Consider the following 15834-nt stretch of genomic DNA (forward strand, 5'->3'; position numbering starts at 1 on the left):
AACTGCTTTGATACCCTTGATCCTCTTTCCAATAGAAAGGTGAATCCTGGAAGACCAAGGTTCATAGACAGCCCACACCTTCTGAAAAGTCAAGGAAGATCATTTGAAAGGTGTTGGAACAATAAACAAACTGAGCTCTAGTATCAAAAGAGGTTAGTGGGTAGTAGCCACTAGCATCAGAAGGGATATGTTAGATCTGACAATAATTTCAGAAGATACAATTAGACCTGATGTTATTGTCAGCAGTCACAGCTGAGGGGTGTACACTAAGGTCAGGAAATACAAGCAGGAGTAGATAGTGAGGTCCTCTGACTGCAATACATTTTAAATCTCAGATACTTATTATATGTTTTAGACGAAGCACCAATAGTATAATCAAATCCTGTTGTGGCCTCTCTGATATTGAGAAGGCATTAGACAAGTTATTGTGGCCCTATTTGTTTAAAGGGATCCGTAAATTGGGATTAGGGGAAAACTTTAGGAGATGAATACAACTTCTTTACAGGCAGCTGTTTTTCAAGATCAGCACTGGAAGACATTTCTCACAGTAACACCCTGAGGTATCCAATTTCCCCCATTGCTGTTTTTCAAGCTCTTGAAATACTAGCATACAAATTTCGGGATAGGACACTTAAATAAGGGCTGGCTCTGCTCAGAGGAAATCATATGATTTTGCTGTATGTGGGTGATGCATTATTATTTCTAAATAAGCACAACAGAGAGTTTTCTACTGACACTGAAATGTTACCGAACGTTGGAGAAGTCCTGTTTGTTCCCCATGGACCTGGATACTGAACATCTCATTTCGGTATTCCAAAATACACCCAATACTTGCGAAAAAGTGTCTTTTAGATATCTAGGAGTTCAAACTTATCACAATAATGATCACTCATGGCTGACATTCTTGATAGAGTGACATAAGGTATCAGAGCCTCAGTCCCATTTGGAATAGACTACCTATTTGTTCTGCAGCCAACATCATTTTTACCATCACTTAAAATGTAATAATTCGGACACTTCAGGGTGTCTATGATTTGATTTAGCTCCAAGTGCTACAAGAATGGTGTCCATACATCTCACTCCTCCCACCTCTCAACTGCTCTACAGCTGACTCAATAGCATTGTCAACTCAGTAAGTGCCCATTTTCAATGCCATTAATCAATTTTGTGACCCCTAAGCCCATGTGTGATTTCTATCCCATTGCTATATTTCGCTTTGCTAGTAAGAGCAACATGTCGGCAAATTTGAATTTCTGTTTGGTGATTTTTGAACTAACCATTGGAACGAATATGGAGGTCATGGGATCCTTAATAACTTTTTTGCCTGAAACTTCATATTTCGCATTGGCACCTGTTTGTTGACATCTTGGATATAGACCTGACGCACCAGGAAAAGTATGGTTGAGGGTACATTATTCAATTGAGGGAACCTAAAATGCAGGACATAGTAACATTTTATTCTAAATGTAAGTACATAATTAAAAGGCCCAAGTGTTGGGAACTGAACGCAACCCTGTTCCAAGTGCACAAAGGTTGTGTAGGCTGTTGAGATAAATGCATGCAATCACGGCAAGGTGGGGTAGGGCTTGTTCAGTGATCCGCGGTATACAGGTACACCAGTATATGTATACAATATATACGTTTTAATTACTCTTTTTGCCCACAATATTCACAATAAGTACACCTTATTTTAAATACCCTACTTAAAAACTATTTTAAAAAGTAGATACTGACATCATAAGAGACAGGAAGGGACTGAATAGTAATTTTAGAAGTTTCTAAAATGAAACAAATTTCTCATAATACCTCTCTACCTTGCGCTGTACTATGCAGAACTTTAGCGCTATTGAAATATTCATAGAAATCTTACAATGTACCTTTATCCTAACACACAGCGTGGCCAATAACCATGGAGTGGAACACCTTATGCACACCAAGCTCTTACAACTTACTGCATATCTCTGACCAGAATGCCTTGGGCTCTTGCAAAGCACCTCTCTCTTGGCCTTAACCCTGTTTTGTTTCCAGGACATCTACACAGCTATTACAATTCTCTTCATATATTGAAGCAGAGTGACTACCTTCTTAAAGCACCTCTAGTATAGCCTATACCGTAGGTTGTGTGATGAATGAGATGTCTTCAAAGCTCTTACGGTTCACTTCATATATTGGATCGGAATGTATGGTCCACAACATGCCCAGTGTTAGGATAAAGCACCTCTTTCCTGGCCAATATGTGGTTCTGTGGTTTATTTTCCGTAATGAGACACCTGTCCAACTCTTATTATTCATTACATACATCGGACTGGAAGGTCAGTTCCACAAGATGCCAAGAGTTCGCACAAAGCGCCTCTGTCCTGGCCTATATTATATTTTGTTTTCAGGAATGTATCCCCCACACCATTCTTGCATTTCACTTCTTATAATGGAAAGGAAAAACTTGATCAGTAACATCAAAAATGCTCTCAATGCACCTTGTTTTGATTGGCTTCTTCTATCCCTAGACCAGTGGTCTTCAAACTTTGTAATGCCTTGCTCTCTCCCCTTCTCCACTCCCATGGGAAAAAAATAATCGGCCCCCTTTCGAATTTTTCACAATTTGTCTATTAAATTGCCAATGTTTAAACATGTCTAAGTGGATTTAAACACTGCAGTTAAGTTCTGTTACTGTTTTAAAAATGCAATCAAGCACATGATGCTTAACATACTATTCTGGTCAGGAAGGCCTTATTAAGGTGTCAAATGTTTTGCAGTGTGATTATTAGAAGCGAGGGTGGAGGTTTTGATGTGTATTTGGAGTCCTTTCCCTTTTGACACCTACTCCCAGCGTGGATATAAATAACAAAACATCTTAGTGATGGCCCTTTACCGAGTGGTTTACTGCTGCTCAGTTTATTCAGCTTAAAACCAAGCCCTGTTATGAGCATAAATGCTTTGTTTGGCCAGAGCCTGATGCCCCCTGTGCTCACTTGAGGCCCCACTATGGGGGCCCTCCTCCAGTTTGAAGACCCCTACCCTAGACTGAGGCTACTGAAGAGCTTTCATAAAGCACCAAAGCCTAGGGTTATATGACACTACCACGCATGCTGGAAGCAAGCATGCCTTAACAACGCGGTCGGAACCACAACTGCATCTTTTCCACACATGCCTTTACAATGCATGCCTTTACAACAAATTCTGTTGTAAAAGTATGCTTAGTAAAGGAATATGTGACATGCATGGTTGTGTTATACATCCCCCCCCCCCCATTTAACCTAAAAAACTAACCCAGTCCCCCACACCTGGCCCACTGCACCTCTAAAGCCCCCTTAAAACTCTGGCACCCATCTACATAAAAAAGAACCCCCCTCCCCCCACCCTAAGCCCTAAAAAACTAAACTATCCCGACCCACCCACTCCTGCCTGTAAAAACAAAACTACCCCAAACACCCCCACCCTTCCTGAGCCCTAAAACCTTTCTGCACCACTAAACTACCCTGACACCCTCCACCTGCCCTAAGCCCTAAAAATAAACTACCCTGACCCCCACACCACTCCTAAAAACTAAACTACCCCGAACCACCACCCACCCTAACCCTTAAATCCATCCACTGCTAAAAACAACTTCCTCTCCTGATCCTTCCTCCTCTCCGTCCCTCTCCCACCCTTCATTAAACTTGTCCCACCTCTAAAAAATAAACTACCCGACCCCTCCACTCCACCCCTGAAAAATAAACTACCCGACCCCTCATCCGCCCTAAAAAACAAATTTCCTTGACTCCCCACCCCTAAAAAATAAACTACTCCCACCACTCCAGAGTTAAACTGGTACTAATGAGGTGTGACCTATGTCCCGACAGCGTTAAAAAGTGCAAAAATGAACAATAGTTGTCATATTATCAGAAAATATGCCGCAGTAGCCTCATAATTTGCATTTTCTTGCCGCATAATTTGGCCAATCCTGACGCATAACTTGGCCCTCTTGTGCCACATCATTCCAGTGGCCCTCGATGTAATGCATGGTAAACTGAGTTTTACAGTTTTTTTAGAACCTAAATTCAATAGTTTCAGGGGAAACGAAACGCACTCTGCCCAAGTTCGGCGAACATGTCTTCCTCAACCGACCCAGGCTCTCCCGCTTGGTTGTCCCTTTAAAATAAAGCTAACGTGACAGGCCTTGTGGATGATCCACAGAAGGATCTTCTAGTCTCTGCCGGAGGTATTGGTTCTGCTAACAGCGACTTCACAGAGAGTTATTATTTTAGGTAGTTGCGCCTTCCTCCCAGTCACAATACTGGCGTTATTTACTCTCGGATTTCCAAGCGTAAAATACGCTTCCACTGCTCCGCCTCAGACAGCAGTGCGTATGTACAGCGACGGTTGGAGAGCGGGGGACCTGGGAGGAGTACTTAATTTGTGCTTGTTGTTTCCGGTTCTGAGCACCGGCACTTATTCTTGAGGACGGGGCCTTATTCTTCTGCCTCAAGCATTTGCTGAGAGTAAAAGACACGTATGGGAAAGATGGCGGAAGGAAAAAACGAAAAAGCGTCACAAAGGGAGGAAGTAGAAAGTTGCAAGAGTAAGCTGAAGGGGCAGGGAGTGGCTTTATATGGATTGAAGAGGCCCGAGATGGCTTCAGGATTACCTTGCCTCAGTATTCCATGTTCCGAAATGTAATTGCAGCAGCAGCGTATTTAAGAGGAGGGCTTTAGCCACCGGCACGTTTTTATTTACAAATTAAGCACTGCCTGGGAGTGACAGTAGGCCTTCATCTCGGTCAAGAACGCGCGGGGCATGGCTGCCCGCACACTCGGTTCTACCCATACCAAACTGTACTCGTACTATAGAACTCACGCTTGTATGTAACAGCTGGTGTATTGAAAAGTTAACATGATGACATTAAAAGGTAAGAAGCGTAATTCGTGTTTTTATTTGCACTGAAGTCTACTTCCCAAATGAAGTGGGACTCGACTGAACCCCTCTGTGAATGAAGAACGTGTTACAAACCGTGCGAATGTATGTTGGAATGAATATCCAAGCAACTACGGCGAGCATCTGACGACATGCACTCAAAGGTGCCTTTTGAAAATTACAAACAAATGTAATTTGAATATTCTTAAACATGTGTCACAATAAAACAACGCAATGGGAACTAGCTGCTGGCAAACCAAACCATAGTTTTCAGAAATAAACACAGTTTTACTGTTCATCACTGTTCTGAGGCAGGCGAGGGGTTGGTGCGAGAAGAGAGGCTTATATCACAGAAAAAAAAAAAAAACAATGTTTTAAGTAAATAAAACACATTTTTGAGATCTCACCTCACTGACTCAATTTCCGGAGGCATGGCCTCCAAAAAGATAAGTATACATTCCTTTAAAGACCACCCAGAAAGAAATCTACCAAGATCGTGCAAGGTCTACATTAACTGTCTTATGAGGAGAGATATAAGGTTTAAATCTGTGTAGTCTGAGAGAGAGTGGGGACGTATGAGAGAGCTCCGCGTAGGACAGGGACATAATGACACAAAGGATAAGGTGCATTTGAGAACAAAGAGTCAGAAAGTATGAGTTGCAAGGCAGGATACACTCCAACCAAGCAGAGGTTTATTCTCGGAAAAGGTTATTGCTGACTTGAGCCACCTTTCGTCAGGTTTAGAGGGGGTAAAATCAGTATCCAAATGTAATTAGGGTCTGGATAGTGCAGGTGTCAGAGAACCACCAGTGTTAGAGGCGAACGGAGCTGCAGTGTCCCAACAAAACGGGGAGCTTGCGATCCTTACTGTTGTCAATATCTGTGTATCTAGGGCATGGGTGCTCGCAAACATTTCCCGTGACCACAAAATACTGTCTGTGGCATGTCCTAGGGCCGCACTGATGCCAGCAAGGCGAGGGTCGGGCTGATGAAAGGTGGGCATAGGAGGACGCAAGGTAGATGCATGATGTGGACCATAAACCAAGCTTTCATGTGATTTCTGTCTGCCACTGACATACTATTCTCATGCACCAAGAATTAAAGTCATAGTATTACCTTCTAATTTAAAACTTGAGAGGGAAAGAGATGTGCATCTGGTGGCTGAGTTGCAAAATGTGAAACCAGAGAACCTGGCATCAGTCCTGGCTTCCCCATTTGACCAACTCCATGCTCCTAGGCAATTGATTAATTTCACTTGCCTCCTTTTTCTTCATTAGCACTTATGAGAGCCCCTTGAATTTCAGAGTTCAGGATGTGTGCTGTACAAAACCTTCTTTTGTGTTTTATTTAATAAACTATAATGTTATTCCAATTACATAACAACCAGTGCTACACACAAGGTGCTCCTGACAAATGACTTGCCTGTTGGTTCACTAATTGCATTGTTTTAGGAATGGGGGCGGCCTGAATGTTTCCAAGATCATTTTTGAAAACTATCACTTCTAATAAATGGATCTTAATGCAGTGATATAATCTGATCTAGTAAGGAAAACAGTCATGTAAGTTAATAAAATACACTTTTTGGGATTTCAGAGAAAGTTTATCAAATTTTTACATATTTAGTGCAAGATGTCTTTAAAACTAAATGTTTCCCTAAAGATAAGTTGTCTAGGGCACTTAGTTGACGTGTAAATCGTGTAAATCAAGTATGCCCGTTTCACATCTTTCTGAATGTTCCTGTTCTGTCAAGTGAACAGCAGCCCAGTGTTGCTATCCACCAGGGAGGAGGGGGTTCAATTAAAGGTCAGGAGGGCCACATGCAGCAGCCACGCCATACTTTGAGTATCCCTGAGACCAATAGGTCTGTATTTAATGGAGCAGGAAAGGACAAAGAGGGCTATAGTTGCAAAGTAGTCCCTTATGAATTTGAGGCCCATATTTATACTTTTTGACGCAAAACTGCGCCAACGCAGTTTTGCGTCAAAAAAATTAGCGCCGGCTAACGCCATTCTGAAGCGCCATGCGGGCGCCGTATTTATTGAATGACGTTAGCCGGCGTTAGCCGCCGGCGCCGTCTGGTGTGCGTTAAAAAAAACGATGTACACCAGGCAGCGCCGGCGTAGGGGGATATGGAGCTTGGGCGTCAAGAAATGGCGCAAGTCAGGTTGAGGCAATTTTTTCGCCTCAACCCGATTTGCGCCATTTTTTTTCACTCCCAACCCCCATTGAAATGACTCCTGTCTTAGCAAAGACAGGAGTCATGCCCCCTTGCCCAATGGCCATGCCCAGGGGACTTCTGTCCCCTGGGCATGGTCATTGGGCATAGTGTCATGTAGGGGGGCACAAATCAGGCCCCCCTATGCCACAAAAAAAAAAAAAAAAAACACTTACCTGAACTTACCTTAATGTCCCTGGGATGGGTCCCTCCAGCCTTGGGTGTCCTCCTGGGGTGGGCATGGGTGACAGGGGGTGTCCCTGGAGGTATGGGGGGGCACCTCTGGGCTCCTTCAGAGCCCACAGGTCCCTTAACGCCTGCCTTTTGCAGGCGCTAAAAAACGGCGCAAAAGCGGCCGTACGTCATTTTTTTTGACCCGCCCACTCCCGGGCGTGATTTTTGCCCGGGAGTATAAATCTGACGCACATGCCTCGGAGTTGATTTTTTAGACGGGAACGCCTACCTTGCATATAATTAACGCAAAGTAGGTGTCCACGCTAAAAAATGACGCTAACTCCATGGACTTTGGCGCTAGACGTGTCTAACGCCAAAGTATAAATATGGAGTTCGTTTTGCGTCGAAATTGCGTAAAAAAAACCGACGCAATTTCAGCGCAAACGGAGTATAAATATGCCCCTGAATGCCCACACTTGAGAGGAGGTTGAAGGATAGAAGCAAAAAGCCAATAGCATTAGGTGAGAGAAGAATACTCTACTCGGTTGGTCTAAGACATAATTGAAAAGATTGTTTGCCAATGACTAAAAGAGTCTTGCAGAAGTAGGGCAGTGGTTGAAGGGGTGGACCAAAGCCCACTCTAGCTGTATCATTAACTTTAGGTATGTTTGGCAGCTGTACTGTGAAAACCCAAGCAAAAATAAAAATGAAAATCAATAGCTCCCTTGCCAGATGAACACTGAAGGAGCAGCCTCCAATCCCAACCCCAATGGACATGGAGGAAAGCAACCCATGAACCCACAACTGATGTACATTGCAGAAGGTGCAGCAGCAGCAACCAAACAGTTATATTAACACAAAACTGTTGGAGATAGAAGGAGCAGGCCTTGACCCCAGACCTGAGGGACATGGGATGTGTAGTCTCTGAAACTAGGCCCGGTGTCACATCATGGAGGAAGAATTCACTGGACACTGACTTGAACAGCATGGCAGCAGCCCCGGAGCCCAAGCCTTTGGAACATAAAGGAATCAACCCCAAAACCTGGGCCTGGATGACTTCATGGAAAGAGTAACCTTCGACTCTGAACAGATGCACACAGAAGGAGTTTTGACCTGATGATCATGGAGGGGGGAGCGTTGAACCAAGGCCTCATGGACATTTAGGGAGATCCCTGGTACCTTGACATAAAGGACATGGAGGGAAGAGCCCCTGACCTAGGACTGGTGAACAAAGAGGAAGCAATCCTTAAACCCAGGCCTGATGAACATGGAGGACGCAGCCTGAGAACCCAGCCCTGATGGACACAGAAGAGCCCAGCCTTAGTGGGAATGAAGTGAGCATCTCATTTGCCTACATTTTAATGATATGGAAGAGAAGATCAAAAATGTAGGCTTGATGGAAGTAGCCCTTTAATACATAATTAGTAACAGGTAGGAATCAATCCCTGAACCTTATTATGATGGGGATGGAGGAAGTCACTCAGAACCATTATCTGATGGACAAAGTTGAGCATCCCCTGAATATTGGCATGATAGATATGGAGGCAGCACCCCTTGAACCTAAACTGATAAACATGGAGGGAGGGCCCCTGAACCCAAACCAATGGACATAAAGGGTGCACCCCCTGAACCCATCACTGATGGACATGGAGGATGCATCCCTGAACCATGACCCGCTGGACACTCACGGACCATCCCTGAAATCAGACGGACTTTCAAGGAGCAAACCCCTAAGCCCAAAATGATGTACACAGGGGGAGCATTTGATGAACCTAAGCCGATGGACATGGAGGAAGCACCCCCTGAACCCATGCATGATGGACATTGGTGAAGCATCCTGAAACTAGACCTGATAGGCACCACCGGAGTCCAGACCAATGAACACGGATGGGAGTACCCCCTGAATTCAAAACAATGGACATGGAGTGAGTACCCCCAAACCCATACTGATGGGCATGGAGGAAGCACCCCTGAACTCATACCTGCTGGACATTGAGGAAGCGCCCCTGAACCCAGATCTGATGGACATGGAGGGAGCACCCCCTGAGCCCAGACCAATGAACATGAAGGGAGCGTCCATGAACCCAGAGCATTAACATGAAGGAAGCACCCATTGAACCGTGACCTGATGCACATGGAGGGAGCACCCCTGAACCCAGACTTGCTAGACATTGAGTGATCATCCCCTGCAGAGCTGGTCTTTGCTCAGAGAGCACTCTTGGCAAAACAAAATTTGGTGTGCCATCCACCGTTTTCTTTGGACCTGAGTAGTCATAGGAGACTGCTGTAGGGAATTCCAGCAGCCCACTGAAGGTCTGTACCATGGGCATGGGCCCAACTTCAACATGCCAAAAGATAGCCCAGCACCTCGAACCATGCCCGCTGGACATGGAAAGCAGACCTCATGGACATGGAGTGATCCTCCTCTGAACATTGGAACAATGGAATTGGAGGAAGCCACCCAAAACGGACATGGAAGGAACAGACACCGAACCAAGGTCTGATGGTGATGGAAATAGCAGCCCTGGTATCTTGACATAGTGGACATGGAATGAACAGCCATAGAACCCAGGATTGGTCGAAATAAAGGAATCCTTGAACCCAGCCCTGATGAACCTAAGGGAAGCAGCCTTCGAGCTCCGAACTGATGGGCATGGGTATTAGCTCCTGAATCCAGGACTGGTTATCAAAGAGGAATCAATCCGTGAGCCCGAAGGACATGGCAGGAGAATGCCAGGAACCTTGGCCCATTGTACATGGACGGAGCCACCTGCGTTCTTGACCTGATGGACATGGAGAGAACAGCCCTTGAACCCAGGACTGTGTGACAGTGAGGAAGCAACTCTTGATCTCTGACCTGATGGACATGGTGGGAATAGCTCCTGAACTCCAACCTCATAGGCCACTGAGTGAAAAAAAACCTGGACTTGGCAGAGGAGTGCAGCCTTCAGTAGTGCAGCATGTGAAGTGGCGCTGGGACAGAGAGATCTGAGGGCCTGCCCTCCAGTTATAGATGGCATTTTCTACCCAATAGAAGGTGAAATACACTTTTTCCTTACTTACATAAGGGCCAGTGCCATCCTTGTAATACCACTGACTTGGTCCAGGTGGGCATCCAAAAGTTGGACCTGAACTCAGTCTCTAGAGGGACACCAACAATAGAACAGTCCCTTGACAAAAGAACATGGTGCACTCCACCACAGTCTTAGAGAGTCCTATTAACTTCCAATTCAAATGTTAATTGAAAAAAATAAACAGTCAGGAACATTCCACAGTCTCTGTGTCCATCCCCTCACTTGATCCCATATGCAGAATACATTGTATGCCATTCTCTCCCGTTACTGTATACAGTCTTTCTCTGACAGCGTAAATCTTTTTGTTGTCCTGCTCTCCTCACCGACAGGGTTTTCTGGTTCATTTCTTTCGTTATCTACACGCTTTTCTTGTTTCTCATTCATATACCCCCCTTCAACTTATCTCTACCCTCCATGTCTCTCACTCACACACACACATACTCTCTCTCTCTCTCTTCATTTGGAACGTTATTTTTGTCCTCATTAGCTCTTTCTTTCCCTCGTACTACCTTCTGTTTCTCGTCTGTTATTTCTTTCCTTACCGGGTTATACAGCTACTCCTCTCGTTAAATGTCGTCCTTCGTTTTTATATTCCCTATTTATTTTTTCTCTATATTTTCTTTGTCTCTTTGCCCTAGTTTTATCTTTTCCAATCTTCCTTTGCTCTCCTGTTCTCTTCCTCTCTCTTGCTCGTATTCTCTACCACTTATATTCTCCCTCCCCCTCCCTTTCTGTTTCCTTCTCTTTCTCTTTCTGATTATTCCTACTCTCTCTTCCTTGCCAACTCTCTCTCTCTCTCCCCCTCTCTCTCTGTTTCTCTCTCCCTCTCCCTCTCGTCCTGATGCTCTCTCTCGCATTCTGATGCTACTTATTGTTTCCATGCTTGTCGTAAGTGCTTTTATGGAATTATATGTTTTGACTTCAACCCCAGAGATATTTCTTTTTTCTACCAAAGCATTCAGTGCGAGTAAGCCTTCCGAAAAGAAATCGGAGACTTTCTTGAACAGAGCAAGGACAGGCGAGCCAGAAAATCTAACCCAGACACAGCGTACAACGCAAGGGGGTTGGGTGAGGCAAGCGGAATCCTTTCTCTATTCAGCTGATTTTTTTTTAAACCTTCTCTTGTACAGTGAAACCTGCATCTGGTTATAATTGAGAAAAAATGACAAACTTGAGGCTGTACCTAATTCATGTCAATTCCAACATCTGGAGAACATACATAAACTTCCAGGAGGGGGGGGGACAGCCCGGGAACCCCTCAAGGAAGCCCGAGGAAGGGTGAGCAAACCATGTGGCTGCTACAGTGAGAGCAGGGGCTTGCAGGAGAAACTGCCTCATTACACAGAAGAGTCGGGGTGCCCACAGGAATATTACACTTTGCCAAGAAGATCATGAGCTCCCACCAGAAGCATGTTCCTCATTGAGATGAACAAGGGCTTCCACCAGAACCTTGCTCCTCGCTGAAAAGAGCAAGAGCTTCCAGTAGAATCCTACTCCAAGCTGAGGAGGCAGCACTTTCTATTGGAAGATCGTTCACCACTGAAAAGAACAGGGGCCTCCTCTCCTTCTTAATATGAAAAGGGTAACCAGAGTTTTTTTGTCTTGGAGGAGAAGGGCCCACCAGTCAGAGGCTTCTCCTAATTCAGAAAAACAGGTACTGCATCACTGAAAGAGCTGGTGCTCCCAGGTGGAGGTTTCTCAACAAGAGCATCTACAACTTTCAAGAGAGATTTCTCACCTGGAAAAGGGAACCTGTCTCACCAACAGGAAAAGGGCCTTTCAAAGAAAGGAGTCTTCTCCTTGTTAAGAAGGACAGGGGTCTCTAAGAAGGGACTTATTCTCTTTGAAAAGCATGGAGGCCACTAGGAGATATTCTAATTGAGAACAGCATGTATGTTTAGGAGATTACTTCTTCTACTCTCAAGAGGAGCAGGGGCTCTCAAGAGAAGACTTACCATCACAGAAAAGTCAAAGGAATTCAAGAACAAGACTTTACATACAGCTGAAAGGTTCCCTCACTGAGAGCTCCCACTGGAAGATGGTTCCTCACTAAGCAAAGATTTACCAGGAAAGAGATCTCCTTCTGATCAAGAAAGGCTTTCTAGGGGGAAACGCCTCTTTCTCACTTAGTGCAAGGGTTCCAGTGAAGAAGCCTCCTCCTCATTGCGGTGAGTTGTACTTCCATGAGAAGACATCTCTTTTTCACACAAGAGTGTAAGGCTCCCATTGGAAGGCTCCCTCTCACAGAGGAGAGCAGGGTTTCCACTAGAAGGCCTTACCATCTCAGAGAAAAGAGCAGGGTTCCCATTGCAAGTGTATTTCTCGCTGAGGGGACAAGGGCTCCTATGGAGAGGTTTCACCTTCTCACTGAGAAGTGCAGGGCTCCTATGAGAAGATTCCTTCTCACCGAGGAAAGCAGGGCTGACATGGGAATACTTCTCGATCTCTTCCAGAATAGCAGTGCTCCCACACGAAGACTTCTTCTCAAGGAGATCAGGGCTCGCATGGAAAGACCCTTCTCACTGATAGTAGAGCTTGCATGAGAAGACTTATTTTTCTCACTGAGAAGAGTAGGGATCCCATGGGAAGACTTGTTCTCACTGAGGAAAATGCAGCCTCCAGAAAAGACTCCTGTTTTTTTCCTAAGAAAAGCTTTGCCCCAATGTGAAAACTTCTCCCTGCTGAGACCAGGGCTCCTATGGGAAGGCTTCACTTGCTCACTGACAAGTGCAGAGCTCCCATGAGAAAAATCCTTCTTGCGGAGCAGAGCAGGGCTGACATGGGATGCCTTCTATGTCTCATCCAGAATAGCAGTGATACCATGGGAAGACCTCTCCTCACTGAGGAGAGTAGAACTTCCAGAGAAGACCTCTCCTTCTCAGTGATGAGATCAGGGCTTGCATGGGAAGACTCCTTCTCACTGACAGCAGAGCTCATATGGGAAGATGTCTCTGTCTCACTAAGAACAGCAAGGCTCCCCAGGGAAAACAATGTCTCACTGATGAGAGCAGTGCTCTCATGAGAAGGCTTCTCACTGAGGAGAGCAGGGCTCCCAAAAGATGCCTATATTCAATACATTGTACACTTCCAGAAAACGGGTCTCCTGGTTGCTCTGTATTGGTGTTGAGGGAAAGATTTCTTCTAACCATAAGGAGATACGGCTTCCAGAAGAAGATTTTGTCTCAGTGAGGAGATCGGGGGCTTGCAGGGGTAGATTTATCACTCCTAAAGTTCATTTTTCAGATTGAGAGACTACAGCTTGCTTTTGTGCACAACTTGTGGGTCACATGGCCACGCTGTTAGATTCAAGGAACAAGCACAAAAACCTTGGAGAACCTTCTGTTGCTGACAAACACGTTGGTTTTCTAGACGAAGCTTTAATATTGAAGATCATTTCTAAGAGAGCCTAGTCGGACTACGGCACAGAGATTTGCATGCCAGCCATTGCTTCCGTATGACTGACTTTACAACCCTACCAGAGGTTTACAGTCACATTTAGAACTGCCGTCTTTAGAAACAATTTTAAACCTTTCATAGTAATGATGTTTCACAGAGACGCTGTTTTTAAACATTTGGCTCTGGTGAACCTCCTACAACTTTTGCAATAGAGTAAAACATACATAACTTCTCACATAAACAGGACCGTTTTACCTGGCTTCATTGGGAGTGGCTATGTACAGTCATGGATGGAACATCCCAGCCTTTGATGCCAAAGTACATCAGTTGTCACCCAAATCACTTCAATTTAGCATTACTTTTACCACCAAATATAATATTTCATTTGAGCATGTTAAAGGTTGACCCCATAAATTTATAAAAGACAAAAATCAAAGACGTGACTGACTCTTTCCCAGTCCTAGAATCCTTTCAGAAGCATCCTAGTGACATCTCTCAGTGCCCACACAGACTCCCGAGATCCTCTATGAACCCCCAGGAGCTCTTGCAATTTGCTCTTTACATTCAGACGCAGCGAGGGGGACCCTCTCTTACCTGCAGACGCCCTGGGCAGGGACCCCTCTTACCTGGGCATTGGCCCTGGCAGCCTGGCAAAGGATATGGGTTACAGACGATCCGAAGACACCAGCTCCTAGGCCTGCTGTGCTGTGACAGGTAGAAAAAGACCACGGGGGCCAATGTAGGATAGGGCAACTCCTCCGTTTCTTGGGCTCCGCCGCCCGGGTCCCGCTCCCCGGGAAGGGCCCCGGACAGGTCGTTCAGGCGGACGAAGGTCTTAGGCTGAGCCTGCTCCTGCTCCGTGACCCCATCCTCGGCCATCCTGGGTCCGGCTCACAATGACGATGGGGCCATACCGGGCCCTCAGGCAGAGCTATGGTCCCGAGGCATGCTGCGAGCGGAGGCTTGGTGAGAGGCGGGAGTGGGGTGGGCGCACGTCTCCGGCACTCTCGTCCTGTGCGCACTACTCCCCTCCCACTTCCCTCCTCTTCTTGCACTTCACCCTCTACTTTCTCCGCGGAGCCCTTGCTTCTCCACTATTCTCCACTCCACCTTCCCCTTTCAATCACGCCTTCTACTCTCCATTGTTCAATCTCCTCACCTCTCCCTTTCCCTCCGTCTTTCCCTTTCAATAGACACTGTCACTATCTGCCCCTTTGCTTCTCACACAATACTCCTCACTTTCCTCCTTTGCTTCCTCTTCCCTTCCCAACCAGCATCCCCACACTCGCTCCTTCTGATACCCTTTACCCCTTTTACACCAGTCTTTACTCTCCTGCTCCAAGACCTTCTAATTTACGCCATCCACTTCCCTTTGGCTGTCTTCTTTCTTGGCACCCGGGGCACTGGACTCCTCTTCGGACTCCTGCTCGTTCCTCGCCCCCTACCTTGTGTTCACCACTCCCCTGCGACCACCCCTACTTCCTCTTACTGTGCTCTCCCCACTCTCCAGCTCCGGACCTGTGCGCAGAGCAGCTCTGCTGTCTCCAGACCGTTCGTCTCTCCTCCTCCGCTTCGCCTCTCCCCAGTTATGGCTGGGCGGGTGGAGGCTCTCTCTTCATCCCTCCCTCTGCCTTTCTCTATTGTATGTTTCTCTAGTCTCTCTGACATTGTCCTCCCGGACAGAGACCCTCCCCGGTTTCTTCTCTTCTAGCTCCCATTCTGTTTTCTCCCCGCTCACTGTGGCAAAAGGTATAAGCCCCTTTTCCGGTGTGACTGCACTCTCGCCTTTAGTTTGCCATCTCTGGTTCTATTTTCCTTGTCCTTTTCTCCATTTTCCTTTCTTCTCCTCTACTTTTTGGCCTCACTCCTCCGTTTTCTTCTCAATTAAGCCTCTCTTCTTTGTCCCCTTTCTGACTTTTGACCACGCCTTTATTTCTCCCCAGCTCTTCTCTTTGCGCCTCTTCTCCTCTTCTTTACACCCCCTCTCCTCCTGTTTTCTGTAGGTCTCCTCTTCGCTTCTTTTTAATCGGCCATCCCTCTTTTTGCGACCTCCCTTTTCCCCCCTGTCTTCGTTTTCTCAATTCA

General features: G+C 45.9%; 1 protein-coding gene across 2 annotated transcripts in view; it reads right to left on the reverse strand.

Moving 5' to 3' along the window:
• The window catches only part of CACNA1G (calcium voltage-gated channel subunit alpha1 G), a 1194479-nt gene extending 1179165 nt beyond the window's left edge, over positions 1–15314 (reverse strand). The window contains exon 1 of one of the 2 annotated variants that reach the window (XM_069200048.1): positions 14411–15314. In XM_069200048.1, coding sequence (XP_069056149.1) covers positions 14411–14628 — 218 coding nt within the window. In that variant the 5' untranslated portion in view covers positions 14629–15314. The remainder of the gene's footprint in view (positions 1–14410) is intronic. The other variant, XM_069200049.1, reaches the window with a different exon arrangement.
• Between the last annotated feature and the right edge of the window lie 520 nt (positions 15315–15834).

This window comes from Pleurodeles waltl, chromosome 7 (assembly GCF_031143425.1).
Source record: "Pleurodeles waltl isolate 20211129_DDA chromosome 7, aPleWal1.hap1.20221129, whole genome shotgun sequence".
In the NCBI taxonomy this organism is placed as follows: domain Eukaryota; kingdom Metazoa; phylum Chordata; class Amphibia; order Caudata; family Salamandridae; genus Pleurodeles; species Pleurodeles waltl.